Below are 17,626 nucleotides of genomic sequence, written 5' to 3'. Positions count from 1 at the left end.
CCTAATATGAGATATTCTGAAATGCTGTTATTTTGACATTTTAAGGAGATTTTAAATTGAAAGAATGTGAAGAACGTGTTTAAATTATATTATTTATTGATAAAATCTAGTAATTTAAAGGTAAATAAAAAAAAATCTATATAAACCCTTTTAAATAAAAACATCTCCCAAAAAAAGGTTTTAAAAATAGAACAAATATTATAAAAATTAAATTATAAAAATGACTGATTTATCACAGAGTGCGAGGGACAAATGAGGGTTAAGAAATAAAAATGTCTTATCATTAAAAAAGAAAAAAACAATATAACTTTTCCTCCTCTATTTTTCTCATTTCCCTCCCTATTCTAGTTTTTGCTACTCTGAGTAATATCCAAATCTTTGTATTTAGGACACTTTTTGCGTTTCTCATGACAGATCGCTTCCTGTACTCCTCTGTTGTAAGTCACTTTGGATAAAAGCGTCTGGTAAATGCATAAATGTGAATGTAAATACCTTTCGATGAAAAGAAAGTATTCACTGAAATTCATTAAATTAATTTCTTGAAATTATTGATAAATGTAAAAATGTAATCTGTCTTAATGCAAATCTAATGTACAGTATGCTGTTTGAAATGCAATATGAAATACAGAACAATTCTCTAACCGGATAATAACCAGACACACTTCTCAATGTATTCTTGGCCATTGCTGTGGATAACCTCGCCAATGCACAGGAGCTGACAAAGGTAATCTGACCTTAACAAAGTTCCCTAGATCTGCATGTCACCTGATTTACTGAAGGACAGTATTATGCTTTGTTTTTGGCTTTTACACATGTACACTAAACACCCTGAACAGGTAGTAGGTTTCTTTTATCCTGATCTTTTGTTTCTGCAATGTCCTTGAATTTAGGATGAAGAGGAACAAGAGGAGGCAGCAAAGAAGAGCATGGCTCTTCAGAAGGCCATGGAGGTGAAGGAGGTCAGCCCCATGTCTGCTGCCAACATCTCAATAGCAGCGTAAGTGTCTGTCACTCTCCCTTTTTTCTTGTTTCTTGTTTTTTTTTTTATATCCTACCTTGTGATATGGAACTTTTCCTTTACACTATAGCTGTTGTATGTTATTTCTCTGTTAAGTTTTTTTGTGATTGCATGTATAGTCAATATCAGTGATCCTGGCCTCCCCTTAAACCTGCTCTGTGTAGTCTGTTCTTCATAAGTGTGTTTATGGTCATATGTTGTTTCAAAGCTATATTATATTTTAATGATATGTCATCTGCAGAGATAGTTATTATGGTGCCATATGCCTTTTACATATGCACATGTTTGCCTGAAAGCTTCTGCAAGGTAAATAAACCTAAAATAGTTTGAATAGTTAAGGAAATTAGGGGTGGAATTAGGGTGTTTCTTCAACTACGAGCACTTTTGGCCCCTTTTAGTTCATGTACTGCAATTTGTCTATAAATATCAAATGGTCTATATACATGCATCACAGAACATGGCAGTGATGGAAATTACGTTCAAGTATTTTTAGAAGAAAGCATGACTCATTTGTCTTGCTAATGTGTATCCTAAGTACACAATATTTTCATAATACTTTTAGATTGAATTTGTTTTTGTTACCAATACACTAACAAACAGTTGTTAAAAAAATGGTTGGACATGATAGATACAAAACCACATCATTTTTAAAATAAAATATGTTTATAATTTTCCTAGAACATAATTTCAAATGATTTTCTTATTTCAGTACTTGTTTGGATGATAATAGGCATGATTATTGTTTAAAATATATAGTATAATTTTATAATTTCATAATTATTCTATTATATATATATATATATATATATATATATATATATATATATATATATATATATATATATTTTTTTTTTTTTTTATATTCTTTGTCAAACGTTTCAAAGATAGAAAAAGAAGAAAACTTTTTACAATCTACACAAATCAACCTTCTATACAAGTGACTTTATTTGAAGAAACACTGAGTAACACCAATCTACAGTAGTTTTTTACGAACAAAAAATGTCTGAATGGTTGTCTTGTTGTGCTACTTTCATTTACATTTGTGTTCATATGTGTAACATTTTTTTCTTGTCTGTTCACAGAACACATGATGTTAGTACTTTACAATTGTCACCTCAATATTTCTTAACAAAACTATTTATAATCCACATTTCATTTGATCACTTCAAATCAAATTTACAAAACTGCCAATTGTACACTTCTGTAATGCAGCTTGTTTATTATTAAGATCTTTAATTTCTTCTGAGTTAATTTATCATATGTATTGATAGCTTTATATTTTGGTGACACTAAAGTGGAGGGCCAGAATTCAAAATAGTGATTTATTTTTTAAATAATTTAATATCTGTTTTATGCATTTTTAAAGTCTTCAGACATTCTCCATGGTCACAGTCTGTCCAGTGTTTAAAGTGTCCTTTACTGAAGTGTTACCAATGTTTGTGTCTTGTATTTGAAACACACAGGGGCAGGTGGACAGACAGAGTGACATCACCCTGACTGCCATCTGCTCCCTCGGCACTTTTTCAGTTGAGTTTGTGTCTCATTCTTTTGTTTTGTTTTTTGTTTCGCATGTGCAGTTTTGTAAAGCAAAATCGAGATGCAATCTCTCGCAGGTCTTCAGTCTGCAGCGTTCACTCACCGTGAGTTGTGCTCTCACTTACAATACTCCTCTCCTCTCCTCTCCTCTCCTCTCCTCTCCTCTCCTCTCCTCTCCTCTCCTCTCCTCTCCTCTCCTCTCCTCTCCTCTCCTCTCCTCTCCTCTCCTCTCCTCTCCTCTCCTCTCCTCTCCTCTCCTCTCCTCTCTATTACTATTTCTATCTCCTTAATGCTTTAATCCTCTCATTGTTTCCCCTCTCTGTCTTTTTAGTCATAGCTCATCTCATTGATTTTTGGGGGGTTTACAGCATCAATTTTTTGTAGAAAACAAATGCTTTCATACAGAATCCACACGTAAATTAACACAACTTTTGAATATTGGTAGAATACTGTTTAGAATGAAGAAGAAAAAAAACAGGTAAAAAAATATTTCCCTTTCGGGGAACTCGAGCTGCGTCGAAACGCTGTGAGAACGCCTCTGCGTTAATGCGTCGTGAAGCGCCTGTAGAACCATTCCATCGGAAAAAGATCGATCGTCGCCGACGTGATGACGTCGCCGACGTGATGACGTCATCAACCGGAGACTATAAAAGGTCCGCGAACACAAACAGGAACTAGCTTCTGTGCCTTCAGTAAGCGATCTGTGTGAACCTGTCTGTCTATTTGGTGTTTTTGTCTGTCTATTATCAGAGATTTTCCACCCTTTTGTTAAATATTTCATATATTAACAGAAAAAAGAGAAAATAAAATAGATAGAAATGGCGAGTGAAAGCAGCAATTTCAGAAAGTGTGTTCCTCCCTGCAAAAGATACACATCTTCTCTGTGTTGCATGCTTGGGAGCGCAGCATGCCCAGGCAGCCCTCGAGGGGGCTGCTTGCGAGCACTGTGAGCGTATGCCACTGAGAACGCTGTGCTCCCGCCGGGCACTCTTCGAGGAGGGTGCCTCGGCTCGTGTTCCCCGCGGCTCTGGTCCCGCTGCTGCCGAGGCAGAGCGGAGGCTGCAGTCGTGGGGTTCACAATTGGATGTTGCAGAGGGGTTTGAGACGGGCACTGCCTTATCTCTGCCCTCACCTGCTCCATCCAGCGGTTCTTCTCGGGGCTTGGAAGCACGCATTGCGGTTTCTTCCCCCCCGAGAGAGCCGCCGGTGCTCCAACTATCCAGCTCCGAGGAGGTGGACGTTGAGAGCATCGCGACTGAAGATTCGCCACTTCAGTCCCCTGTGCTAGAAAAAAAAAAGAAAAAAAGAAAAAGAAAGAAAAAAGAGAGAAAAAAAAAAAGTGGACTTTACAGAGGGGTTTGAGACGGGCCCAGCCTTATCTCAGCCCTCACCTGTATCGTCCAGTGTCTCGTCTCGGGGTTTGGAAGCCCGCTCTGCGGTCTCTTCCTCCCTGGGCGGGGCACCGGTGCTCCAACTATCCAGCTCTGAGGAGGTGGACGTTGAGAGCATCGCGACTGAAGACTCGCCACTTCAGTCACCCGCTAGTGAGTTGAGGTTCTCACGAGAGCTGTGGCTAGGTTAAATATAAAAATAAGAAATGACTGGCTGGCTGAAATATCTGAATCCCATCGAAATCAGAGAGAACGAAATTAGATGAGCGATTCCTGCCCTCTCGTGCAGAGCATCAACGTCCTGCCATTCTTCCCTGACCTGCACACCGAGGTGTCTAGGTCATGGAGGAAACAAGCGGTATCATATAGAGTGTTCAGCCCACATACATCTGCATACAGTAATATATTTGGGCTGAGACACTATGGTTATGGGGCGATGCCGAAGATCGAAGAGACGCTTGCGAGCTATCTCTCGCCTTCAGCTGCATCGTCCCTGGCATTTCCCCTCCGAAGGAAATCGGTGCTTACCTCAGCACACGGTACCCGTCTTCCTTCGGTGCCCACAGGGGGCCGCGCTGCTAACCCCGCCGCAATGTCGGGGCGCAGAGGGTCTCCGCGGGCCACCTGAGGGTGGTCCGCCCCCTCCTCGGAGGGTATGCGAGCAGTCAGGTCAGGTGTTCCCTGCCGGTTCGCCGTTTCAGGGCACTGCACTCGCTGCTCAAATTACACCAGAGGCCAGCCTCGAGAGGCTGGTTCCCTTAGTTTCCCCTCCGTGGGAAGACGGTGCTTACCTCAGCATACGGTACCCGTCTTCCTTCGGTATCCTCAAGGGGCCGCGCTGCCAACCCCGCCGCAATGTCGGGGCGCAGAGGGTCTCCGCGGGCCACCTGAGGGTGGTCCGCCCCCTCCTCGGAGGGCAGGGGAAACAAAAGGACGCTGAGGGTAGTCCCCTCCGAAGGGAAACGGTGTTTACCTCTGCCTACGGTACCCGTTGTCCTGCAGCGCCCTCTGGGGGCTGCGCTGCCAACCCCGCCGCAATGCCGGGGCGCAGACGGTCCCCGCGGGCCACTCGAGGGTGGTCCGCTTCCCCTTCGGGGGGCTCCCGAGCAGTCAAGTCAGTCGTTCCCTGCCGGTCCGCCGCTTCAGGGCACTGTGCTTGTTGCTCAAAATACACCAGAGGCCAGCCTCGAGAGGCTGGTTCCCTTAGTAGATTTCTAGACGAGTGGAAACGTCTATCGAATATATCTCAGTGGGTCCTGCAGATAATAGAAAAGGGGTACGCCATTCAGTTCAGAAGTCGGCCACCTCCTTTCTGCGGTGTCCTACCTACAGAGGTGGGCCCGGAGCAGGCTCTGGTAATGGCACAGGAAGTAGAGACACTCCTGCAAAAAGGGGCTATAGAGAGGGTTCCCCCTCCCAGCAGGGAGTCTGGCTTTTATAGCCGTTACTTCATCGTGCCGAAGAAGGATGGGGGCTTACGCCCGATATTAGATCTGCGGCTATTGAATCGCTCGGTGGCCAAGCTCAAATTCAAGATGCTTACACTCAGACAGATTGTAGCGCAGGTCAAATCGGAGGATTGGTTTGTCACCATAGACCTCAAAGATGCGTATTTTCATGTCTCCATCCTTCCACATCACAGGAAGTTCCTGAGGTTTGCCTTCGGGGGAGAGGCATACCAATATCGTGTACTTCCCTTCGGTCTAGCACTGTCACCCCGCACGTTCACCAAGTGTGTGGATGCAGCTCTGGCGCCGCTGCGTCTACAGGGCATCCGCATACTGAACTATATCGACGACTGGCTGATTCTAGCGAATACAGAGCAGATGGCGGTTCAGCATCGAGATGCTGTTCTCGCCCATATGTCGAAGCTGGGGTTGAGGCTGAACGCCAAGAAGAGTGTGCTTTCTCCGGCTCAGAGAACCACTTTTCTAGGTGTGAACTGGGACTCGGTAATTATGCGGGCGCAATTATCGCCAACACGCATAGCATCGATCCTGGCAGCCGCCAAAGAACAGTAGCTAGGCCGAGCCGTCACTGTGAAACGGTTCCAGAAACTGTTAGGTCTCATGGCAGCAGCGTCCAACGTGATATCTTTTGGCCTACTGTACATGAGGCCACTGCAGTGGTGGCTCAAAACAAAAGGGTTCTCCCCGAGGGGAAATCCGCTCCGCATGATCAAAGTCACGCGGCGATGCCTACGTGCTCTGGTCATGTGGAAAAACCCGCTCAGGGTCCCGTGTTGGGGGCTCATGTTCGTCGCGTAACGCTAACGACAGGTGCCTCTCTCACGGGCTGGGGGGGCGACCATGAGTGGTCGCTCATCCCAGGGTCTATGGCAGGAACATCAGCGGCACTGGCACGTAAATCGGCTAGAGATGCTCGCAGTGTTTCTTGCATTGAAACAGTTCCTGCCCGACCTCAAGGGGCCACCATGTGCAGACAACACATCGGTGGTCGTCTATATAAATCACCAGAGGGGTCTGAGGTCCCGTCCGTTGGACAATTGGCACATCGGATCCTCCTGTGGGCCCAAGGGAAATTGCTGTCAGTCAGAGCAGTATATATCCCGGGGGTCCTGAATCAGGAAGCAGACAGCCTGTCGAGGCAGGGGCTGAGGCCCGGGGAATGGAGACTCCACCCAGAAGTGGTGGAGCTCCTATGGAAGGTATATGGGAGCTATTTGCTTCGGCGCAGAGTTCTCACTGCCCGCAGTGGTTTCTCTGACCCATCCAGCCCCGCTGGGGTTGGATGCCATGGTACAGGGGTGGCCGAGGCTACCTCTGTACGCCTTCCCCCCGATTGTCTTGCTTCCAGGAGTTCTGGAGAGGGTACGCCGGGACGGGGCCCAGGTACTCCTAGTGGCTCCGTACTGGCCGACCCGAGTATGGTTTTCGGACCTGATATCTTTCCTGGAAGGCTCTCCGATGGAGATTCCGACCAGGAGGGATCTACTCTCTCAGGCGGGCGGGAGATTCCTGCACCCACGCCCAGAGATGTGGAAACTGTGGGCCTGGCCTCTGAGGGGGCTAGGCTCATAGAGGAAGGTCTCTCGGCCGAGGTCGTAGAGACCATCCTTCACTCCAGAGCTCCGTCCACGAGGAAACTGTACGCTCTGAAAGGGAAACTTTTCTCAGCATGGTGCAGAGAACGCCAGTGGGACCCAGTTAACTGCCCGGTTGGTACAGTGCTGGAGTTTCTGCAGGCAAGGTTCTCGGCAGGGTTGACCCCCTCCACAATAGAGGCGTACGTGGCGGCCTTGGGTGCCGTCCACGTCCCTTTGGGTGGAGTGTCTTGGGAAGACACCCTCTGATTACACGTTTCCTCCGTGGCACTTTAAGGTTGAGGCCTGTTATGCACTCGAGGGTCCCAGCATGGGACTTAGCCTGTGTTTTGCGGGGCTTGTCCGAGCCTCCGTTTGAACCCTTGTAGGAGGTGTCGGATAAGTTCCTCACCTCAGGACTATATTCCTTTTGGCTATTTCATCTCTCAAAAGAATAAGAGATATTCAGTCCCTGTCTGTAGGGCCCTCATGTCTAGAGTTTGCGCCGGGGATTTCTCATCCCAGGCCGGGTTATGTCCCCAAGGTTCCTACGAGCCCACGGGGCCCCATTACTCTTCAAGCATTCTGTCCTCCTCCTTTCACGACGTCAGACCAGGAAGTTTAATCTGCTGTGCCCTGTTAGAGCACTAGATACTATGTCCACAGAGCTGCCCTGTGGAGGAAAACTGATCAGCTGTTTGTCTGTTTCGGGCCCCCTAAGAAGGGGCCCCAGTATCTAAGCAGAGGATGAGCAAGTGAGTGGTCGAGGCCATCTCACTTGCTTATGAGGCGGCCGGGCAGCAGTCTCCACTGGCTGTCCGGACGCATTCAACCAGGGGTATGGCTGCTTCTTAAGCACTTTTGTCGGGGGCGTCCCTCCACGATATTTGTAAACGCGGCCGGATGGTCGTCTCCTTTAACTTTTGTCAGGTTCTATGAACTAGACCTGGCATCTACAGTTGGGGCACAGGTACTCTCGTAACCGTGTGCGCTTCGGCTTCACACATACGAGACACTTGGTCCTATGGCGATGTGGGTATAAGCGTTCTCACAGCGTTTCGACGCAGCTCGAGTTCCCCGAAAGGGAACGTCTCAGGTTACGTATGTAACCCTAGTTCCCTGAGGGAACGAGACGCTGCGTCGCTCTGCCATACTCCCGGCGTGTCCGTGATCACTTACTTCAGGCTTTATCAGAAGCTAGTTCCTGTTTGTGTTCGCGGACCTTTTATAGTCTCCGGTTGATGACGTCATCACGTCGGCGACGTCATCACGTCGGCGACGATCGATCTTTTTCCGATGGAATGGTTCTACAGGCGCTTCACGACGCATTAACGCAGAGGCGTTCTCACAGCGTTTCGACGCAGCGTCTCGTTCCCTCAGGGAACTAGGGTTACATACGTAACCTGAGACGTTTGCTTTTATTTAGTTTGACTATTTTCTAGCTTGTTGCAAGAAAGTTGCTTAGATAGATAGAAAGAAAGAAAGAAAGAAAGAAAGAAAGAAAGAAAGAAAGAAAGAAAGAAAGAAAGAAAGAAAGAAAGAAAGAAAGAGCATAAGTACCAAAAACAGATATTTAGAGACAGTATCATAACAATTTAAAGACTTTTATGATGTATATTTGAATAAGACATTATGCATATAGTTTAGACACATTATACATTTGCTCTTAATTAGTACACAGATATTGTTAAACCATTAGATTAGATTCAGTTTTTTACAAAATTTGTGTTTGGTACTTGGAGCTTGTTATTCTTCCTTTACATGGTCTCATATTGTTCTTCGATAGATGTATTATATATGGTAAGGCTCTGAGAGGCCTGCGGCACTTTGATTTTATCCTTTTGATAGCGGATAACTTTTCCAATATGAATGAAGGCCAAGCTAAACAGAGCAGTCTGGGTGTGCTGTCTGCAAGCTTCACTGACTATTTGGATCAACGGGCTTTGTAGTGTGTGGGTTCGGGGTTTCTGTGTGTATGTTTGTGCATGCATCGGATAGAATGGGACTTTTCAATGGAAATGGGACTTCATAATCATTTGGTGCATTGACATCTATCTACAGGTTTATGTTGTCTTTGTGTCAAAATTCACATTTCTTGTTGTATGTCTGTTTTTCTTTCTCACTAGTTATTTCCTTCTCTCTTGACCTCTTTTCATATAATGTGATTGTTTGTCTTAAACATGTCTATCATTTTTTTGTGTGTTGTGCGACCCTGAATGTGTCTCTAAGGAGTTATGTCTACACTCATGTCTACACATGTCGTCGCTTTGTGAGGTATAGTGACACAGCTCAGGATGCTATTGTTATTTTTATTAAAAATGAAAACAAGTTATAATTAGCACATGCTATTAGCACACCATTAGGGCTTCTGAGTCCCTTTATATATTATGCTCTCTGTCACTTCTTAACAATGGAAAAGCATTTTGTGTTGGGTGTAATTGAAATGCATGAGTCAAAGAGCATGAGGTACATCTTATACTGAAAACGTAAACTGTATAGAAAAACATCTATGCCAACCACTGTTCCACTCGGATGCTTGAGAGCCTGATATTCTTAATGGGTAGCTCACCCAAAAGTGAAAATCCTGTCATTTTCTCATACTTTACAGTGTTTAAAACCTGTTTGAGCACTTGAAATGTTGTGTGTGGTTCATATGGATAACTTATTAACCAATGATGCTTTTGCATCCATTTAAAGCTCCAAGGATCCGTTCATCGTACCTCGCTTAAAACATCTGAGATGATTTGACAGATTCCAGATCTTCTAACCGTGATAACTGATATCAGGCTTATTTGATTCTTCAAACTAATTTGTGGATTGGATTAAAATATCTGGATTAAGTTGTCTTTGATTACTGCATGTTCTTGTGTTCCTTGAAGAGGGCAGATGTCTTGGTACTCGAAACCACAATCAGCAAGACAGCAATTGGCTGGCATCAAGACAGCAACGTAGTGTAGATACCTGCGTAGATACCTGACGAAAAACTTGACGGATTTCTGGACATTTATGAGAAAACAACCAAGAAAAGAAATTACATAAAAGTTTTAATAGATAAATGGAATTCGCACTGGTGTGGGAGTGTGGGCGCCATAGAGACTGACAATGTAGACCAGTGCGGAACAGCTCAGGGGACCATGGTGGATCAGGCAGCTCAGAGGACCCTGGTGGATCAGGCAGCTCAGAGGACCCTGGTGGATCAGGCAGCTCAGAGGACCATGGTGGATCAGGCAGCTCAGAGGACCCTGGTGGATCAGGCAGCTCAGAGGACCCTGGTGGATCAGGCAGCTCAGAGGACCCTGGTGTATCAGGCAGCTCAGGGGACCCTGGTGGATCAGATAGCTCAGAGGACCCTGGTGTATCAGGCAGCTCAAAGGACCCTGGTGGATCAGGCAGCTCAGAGGACCCTGGTGTATCAGGCAGCTCAGGGGACCCTGGTGGATCAGGCAGCTCAGGGGACCCTGGTGGATCCGGCAGCTCAGAAGAATCTGGTGGATCAGGCAGCTCAGGGGACCCTGGTGGATCAGGCAGCTCAGAGGACCCTGGTGGATCAGGCAGCTCAGGTGGACCTTGCTGGATCAGGCAGCTCAGAGGACCTTGGTGGATCAGGCAGCTCAGGGGACCCTAGTGGATCAGGCAGCTCAGAGGACCCTGGTGGATCAGGCAGCTCAGAGGCCCCGGTGGATCATGTAGCTCGGAAGACCCTGGTGGATCAGGCAGCTCAGGGGACCCTGGTGAATCAGGCAGCTCAGGGGACCCCGGTGGATCAGGCAGCTCAGGGGGCCGGCCATGGTGGATCAGGCAGCTCAGGGGACCCTGGTGGATCAGGCAGCTCAGGGGGCCATGGTGGATCAGGCAGCTTAGGGGACAATGGCAGGTCAGGCAGCTCAGGGGACCATGGTGGATCAGGCAGCTCAGGGGACAATGTCAGGTCAGGCAGCTCAGGAAGCCATGGCGACTTAGGAAGCCATGGTGGCTAAGGAATTTAAGGAGACTTGGCAGTCTAGGAATCCATTTCGACTCTGGCAGCCATGGTAGCTCAGGAAGGCATGGAGTCACAGGAAGTTCAGGAAGTCATGGCGGCTCTTGTGTTGATGGCAATCCAGGTACGGCCTCCGTGGACTAGTAGCACCCCTCCCCCAAATTCTCTGGGGAGGAGCTATGGACACTGGAGATAGCTCATACATGAAGTCCTCTTTGGACCCTGGATGGGGGACGATGTCCTCACTGGATCCTGGACAGGACACAGAGTCCTCTTTGGACTGGGGACAGAATACAGAGTCCTCTCTGGACAGAGACGGTATTCTCACTGCCCCTGGACAGAGACGACGTCCTCACTGCCCCTGGACAAGATACAGAGACCTCTCTGGACTCAGGAAAGAAGGAGCAATCACTTGACTATTCGATGGGAATAGGAGATGTCACTGGACTCTGGATGGAGACTGAAGATGTCACAGGTCTCTGGAGGGGGACTGGAGATGTCACAGGATTTTGGAGGGGGACTGGAGATGTCACTGGACTCTGGACGGGGACTGGAGATGTCACAGAACTCTGGAGGGGGACTGGAGATGTCACAGGACTCTGGATGGGGACTGGAGATGTTACAGAACTCTGGAGGGGGACTGGAGATGTCACAGGACACTGGACGGGGACTGGAGATGTCACAGGACTCTGGACGGAGACTGGAGATGTCACAGGACACTGAAGGGAGACTGGAAATGTCACTGGACTCTGAAGGGGGACTGGAGATGTCACTGGACACTGGACAGAGACTAGAGATGTCACAGCACTCTGAAAGGAGATGGGAGATGTCACTGGACTCTGGACGGAGACAGGAGATGTCCCAGGGCTCTGAACGGAGACTGGAGATGTCGCAGGACTCAGGAGGGGGACTGGAGAAGTCACCGGACTCTGGACAGGGACTGGAGATATCACAGGACTCTGGATTGAGATGGAAGATGTCACAGGGCTCTGAACAGAGACTGGAGATGTCACTGCACTCTGGAAGGAGACGGGAGATGTCACAGGGCTCTGAATGGAGACTGGAGATGTCGCAGGTCTCAGGAGGGGGACTGGAGATGTCACTGGACTCTGGACGGGCCAGGGTTGTCTTCCATATCGGCGAATGAATCTCTCCAGCCCAGTCCTGAGATGTCGGTGAGCTCCCTAGGATGAACATCATTTCCCCTGATGCGGTACAACGACTTGATTATCTTGTCGTTCAAGGAGCAAGTGACAATGATATCTTGCTGTGAATTTGAATAGATCTCTGCTCTCTTGAGCCACCGCCTGTCCAGCAAGTTCCCAACTCATTTTCTATTTTATGGACTGGTATTTTGTCACATACCCAGAAGAGGACAGGCATGGTTAGCAATGAGACCAGACGAGGAGGTGAAGGGAATGGTGGTTAATGGTGGGTGTCTTGATGAGGGTGTGCATGTGCAGGTGATTAGAACTCTGGTGACAATGATGGCTGACTTAGGGCAGGTGGTGAGCAAGAAGAATGCTGGAAAGTGTAGTGCAGATCTGACATGTAACTTAGTGGGCTGGTGACTGTGACAACATTATAATATATTATTTTCAAATACTTTTTTATATTATTATTATTATTATTATTATTATTATTATTATTATTATTATTTAAAATTATTATTGCCCCTGATTCAGGAACTCTTGTAATAAAGTAGCAGTGGTTGGGACAGATTTTAAGTGTCAACGCAGCTTAAAAATATGCAATCAAATCCTGTTTACATGAAATAAGTACGCTTAAACCGAGCAGGTTTAAGCTTACAGACCTGTTGCTATGACAGCAAGTCCAGGATGAGCATTGAAGAACCAAACAATCCAAGATCATGCCAAATCATCAACAGTCAAATCCAGCTGAGTTAGCGATGTACGAAGAATGGACCCCAGGTCTTCCTCATTATAACAACACAGAAAAGAACAACCAGTATGATTTGCTTCTTTTGTGTTTCACAGACAAAAACAAGTCATGCAGGTTTAGAACAGCATGAAGGTGAATAGTTATGTGACAGAACTTTCATTTTTGGGTGAATTCTTCCTTTAAAGCTCTATCTCACAGAGTTGAGCATTTTTGTCATTATATCCCCTTAAGTCCAGTTCAGCAGACTGTTTGTCTACTGTACCTTTAAGAATGAATGAACTGTACCTTTAAGATGCAAATGACCTGTTTTGAATTTTTACTTTTAAAGTATTTGTTAATATTTGAAGTTACCTTTTATTGTTATACTTTACATCAGTAAAGTATTTTAGGTTTCAGAGAATTTGTCATGTGCATTTCATTTGTTTTTGTTTAAATATTTCTATGTATCTTTATTTTGATTTCACTTTTAGTCGGTTTTAATGCTTTACCAATTCAACTCTGTGCCCCACCCGTGGGTCCCAAATTGTATTCATCATAATTATTCGAAATATGCTGCAGAGCTGAAGTGGTTTTAAGCTTATTTAAAGGGATAGTGCATCCTTTACTCAACCTCAAGTTGTTTCAAACCTGTATGAATTTAGTTCTTCAGCTGAACACAAGGGAAGATATTTTGAAGAATGTCAGTAACCAAACAGTTAACTGGAGACTTTGACTTCCATAGTATTTTTTTTCTTCCTACTATGGAAGTCAATGGCTCCAGTTAACTGTTTCGTTTCTGACATTCTTCAAAAAATCTTCCATTGTGTTCAGCTGAAGAAAGAAATTCATACAGGTTTGAAACAACTTGAGGGTGAGTAAAGGATGACAGAATTTTCATTTTAAAGTGAACTATCTCTTTAATTTAGTTGCCAAGGCAGCAAGTTTTAGTTTTTAAGACCTGCCTGTACATTCAAGATTTTAAAATTAGGCCTACCTCTGTTTTGATTGGCTAATCTGTATTATATACTCTTATTTAGTCTTTAAAAAAATCATGGAAAAGCAATTCATGATGTGATGTTTGCAAACAACATTACTGTCAATCATGACATCTTATGTCAAACTCTCATGATATCATGAAAACTTACTGTGATCAGAGTGATTTTGAGTGGTCGACAGTGGTGGGCTCATGGATGTGGGTGTAAGTAGAGATTGATGTGTGTAATTCAGGTGAATGTTCTCCTGTCCCTCAGTAAAGAGCAGCAGAGGTCACTGCAGAAGATGTCCATATGGGAGCAGCGCACCAACCAGTTGCGCAGACACAATGTGCGTAACAGCAGTGAGGCCCTTTACAACGAACTAGAGCCCGAGGAGCGCCTGCGCGTGTCTTCAGCGCTACATCTGCGGCCCGACATGAAGACCCACCATGATCGGCCGCTGGTGGTGGAACATCGAGATGGCACTGTGGACAATTCCAAGACTGATGGAGATGGGGACAGTCGAGAGTGTCAACCATCATCCGCAAACCCAAAGAAACACCATCGATGTCGAGGAGAGAATGGAGATGCAGGGGAGGGGCGGCACCATAGACACCACAGCCGAAATAGAGAGCACCAGGGCAGCCTAGAGCGCAGCTGCAGTCAGGATGGGGTACACCAGAATCACACGGCCGGCTCTCCTGAGGAAGGCACTGGGGTGGAGGAGAGAGAACACAGACACCACCATTCTCGCCGATCAAGAGAGCTCAACGGGAATGGGAATGGCAATGGCATGGTCGGTAACGGAGGCAGGGGTGAGAGTAGGATACGAGGTCCCAAAGAGGTTGAAGGAGGAAATGGAGAGAGGAGGAGACACCGGCCACGTGTTAAAGCCCAGTCCACACTGGATGGAGAAGAATGCAGGGAGAATGGTGGAAAACGCAGGTAAGTTCTCAGACTGTATGCCGGCTGCAAAAAAGTATTTGTTTACTTAAAGGGATAGTTCACCCAAAAATTTTAAATCTGTCTTTATTTACCTTGTCATCATTACGTTCCAAAACTGCACAGATGTCTTTCTTCTGAAGGACACACAATGTGTTTTTTGTTTTTTTGTTGAATATTGTTGTTAACCAAATTAATTTCAGTTCCTATTGACTTCCATTGTATTTTTTGTCCATTTAATGGAAGTCAAAGGGAACCAAAACTGTTTGGTTACCAACATTCTTCAAAACATATGGCAACACTTTAGTATGGGGAACACATTTTCACTATTACATTTTCTTGCATATGCATGGGTTTTGATGGCATAGTTGCACATCAGCCTCTACAGTGGACTCTAGTGCACCATGCTATACATGCTGTTGTACATCCATGTGTAACCCTTCCAAACCAAGACGGCCAATGGCCAGTCAGAAATGCCAAGTTGCTCCGGAATATCCACCCATTCCTTCTATCCTAGGAGACTCTTGCAGGTAATATCTAATAAGTCATATCACAGTTACATTTTCCAAGTATTGATTTTAGATTTTAGAAAATTCTGGTTTATCATCTGTCCACTATAGTGGACATCTATAGCTATATTTCAGCTACAATTCATACTATTACTGTGAATGTTGTTTTTGAAAATAATTAATTTAAAATAATGATTTGACAACTTTTTTGACTAAATAAATGTAAAAAAAAGTAAATGATTACATAATGTATGTGACTTAGACCAAAAAGTAATCTGAGTGCATAATGCACGTTACTTGTAATGCATTACTTTTTAGATCAAAAAGTAATCTGATTACATAATACTTGTTACTTGTAATGCATTACTTCTTAGATAAAAAATGAATCTGATTGCATAATGCACGTTCTTTGTAATGCATTTCTTCTTAGATCTAAAAGTAATCTGATTACATAATACACGTTACTTTAATGCATTATTTGTTAGGTCAAAAGTAATCTAATGCAGTAATCTCTAGTATCTAATGCTGAAAATAAGTGTCAGCTGCAAACAAATTCTATTTATATCAAAACTAGCTTCACATTTATGAGCCATTTTTGCAATGACTTATAGACAAATAAAAGTAAACCCTTTACAGATATTTAAATGGTATGAGGAAAAATTATGAATTATTTTAAGTCGATTTAGCTGCTATGTGGAAGAAATCCATAGACCCCAGAGTCTACCTCTTTTCAAGGTAACCAGCTTGTTTCAAGGTGATTTTTTGTGCATGAACTGTACAAGTCAGTTCTCATCCAGTTCACATAGGTGTAGCAGAGTACATTGAAGTTCACATATATTCCACTAATATTTGATAAAGCCCAAATACTTTTAGTTAATTTAAACAGTAAATAAAACAATCTATTGAAATCTTCCAAGCATCTTTCAAATGTTTTGCTTGAAAATTCTGCTTACTTTGATATGTAGTTAATGTGATTCATCATTTAGTGTGAGACATTTTAAAGCTGTGTACATTCTGAATAGACTGACATTGAGTGTATGACATGACCTTTGTTGCTACACTTTTGTTTTTGCTTTGATGTGCATGTACTTTGCAAAGCATTAGGGAGCACTTTAAGTTATATTGTGTATGTAGAATATTATTTTGTTCAGATGTATAACTTTCCATTATTACAGGGGCAGACCGACAGAAACAGACAGCCTAGCAACCAGCCCTCTCCAGTCTCCCACTGATGAGAAGCCAGAAATCACAGATAATCTAAAAAACAGCACCAGAGCAGGCCCAACCGGAGTCAACATCCCCGTCACTATAACTGCCCCACCAGGAGAGACCATAATTATCCCCAGTAAGTATTATTTTACACTTATCTCCTTTTTATAATATCAGCAAATTGTGCCAAAAATTACATATCAACAGGATAATTTTTATTTTATTTTATTTTATTTTATTTTATTTTATTTTATTTTATTTTATTTTATTTTATTTTATTTTATTTTATTTTATTTTATTTTATTTTATTTTATTTTATTTTATTTTATTTTAAAGGAGCTGTCTATAAAAATGTTCAGGCTGCAACCAGTGCATGCAAACATACCACAAATGTAGTTCAAGATAACAGCAGCCTAGACATTATGCTAAACAGCAACCACTCGTCTGTATGGACAGGCACCAAAATAATCATCCAAACATAGACCTCTATATACACTGAATTAATAATAAATTGTAAATGCATTCGGAATTCTGCAACAAATATTTTTCAGATTTTCAAGTGAGCAGAATATATTAAAATGAAGCGCATTAATTCGACAGGCATGTATTAATGATACTAGGTGGGGCAGCTGGTCTTTGAGCCCTCCCCAGCGCTATAGCGCCTCAAAAAATTCCAGTATAAATCTGTGGTGAACAATGAAACTGCAGCACGTGTAACAGAGGCCAACTAGTAGTAGTTGCTGTGTGAGTAAACCTCACTCCTCTGACCTCAAAAGACGCTCTAGCGACTGACGCTAGACGTTGCAGCCTTTAGCCTCCTCTTGTTAGAGCGTCCGACTCTCATGCCGGCAGACCCGGGTTTGAGTCCTGGTCCGAACCGAAGGGGGTACACACGCTCTCATAAAGAGCCACTGGGGCAAATTTCTGGCTACTCCACTTATTTTCGCGTGACCTCACGTAAACCTTGCTCCAGAGTCAGACCAAGATGAAATCAGTCTGCTTCAGCTATGTGTCTGCATCAGGTCTGTACCTAGCTGGCATGTATTTTCTTCTTATGTGGAGTAAGTAATGTGGAGCTCATGTGAATAGCTTTTATATAGATCTGTTGTGTTTGTTTTATGTTTGTTCTGAACTTCTGAGAATA

The 17,626-nt window shown here is 44.4% G+C and overlaps 1 protein-coding gene across 1 annotated transcript in view; it reads left to right on the top strand.

Annotated features, from left to right (window-relative positions):
• The window catches only part of cacna1bb (calcium channel, voltage-dependent, N type, alpha 1B subunit, b), a 185,095-nt gene that overhangs the window by 112,858 nt on the left and 54,611 nt on the right, over positions 1-17,626 (top strand). Inside the window, exons 19-23 of the mRNA XM_067422718.1 lie at positions 657-724; positions 891-997; positions 2,596-2,658; positions 14,099-14,767; positions 16,449-16,618. Of these exons, the coding sequence (XP_067278819.1) occupies positions 657-724; positions 891-997; positions 2,596-2,658; positions 14,099-14,767; positions 16,449-16,618 (1,077 nt within the window). The remainder of the gene's footprint in view (positions 1-656; positions 725-890; positions 998-2,595; positions 2,659-14,098; positions 14,768-16,448; positions 16,619-17,626) is intronic.

This window comes from Pseudorasbora parva, chromosome 18 (genome assembly GCF_024679245.1).
Source record: "Pseudorasbora parva isolate DD20220531a chromosome 18, ASM2467924v1, whole genome shotgun sequence".
Lineage (NCBI taxonomy): Eukaryota > Metazoa > Chordata > Actinopteri > Cypriniformes > Gobionidae > Pseudorasbora > Pseudorasbora parva.
The sequence above is the reverse complement of the archived record's forward strand: the minus strand, read 5'-3'. Positions and strand labels throughout refer to the sequence as shown.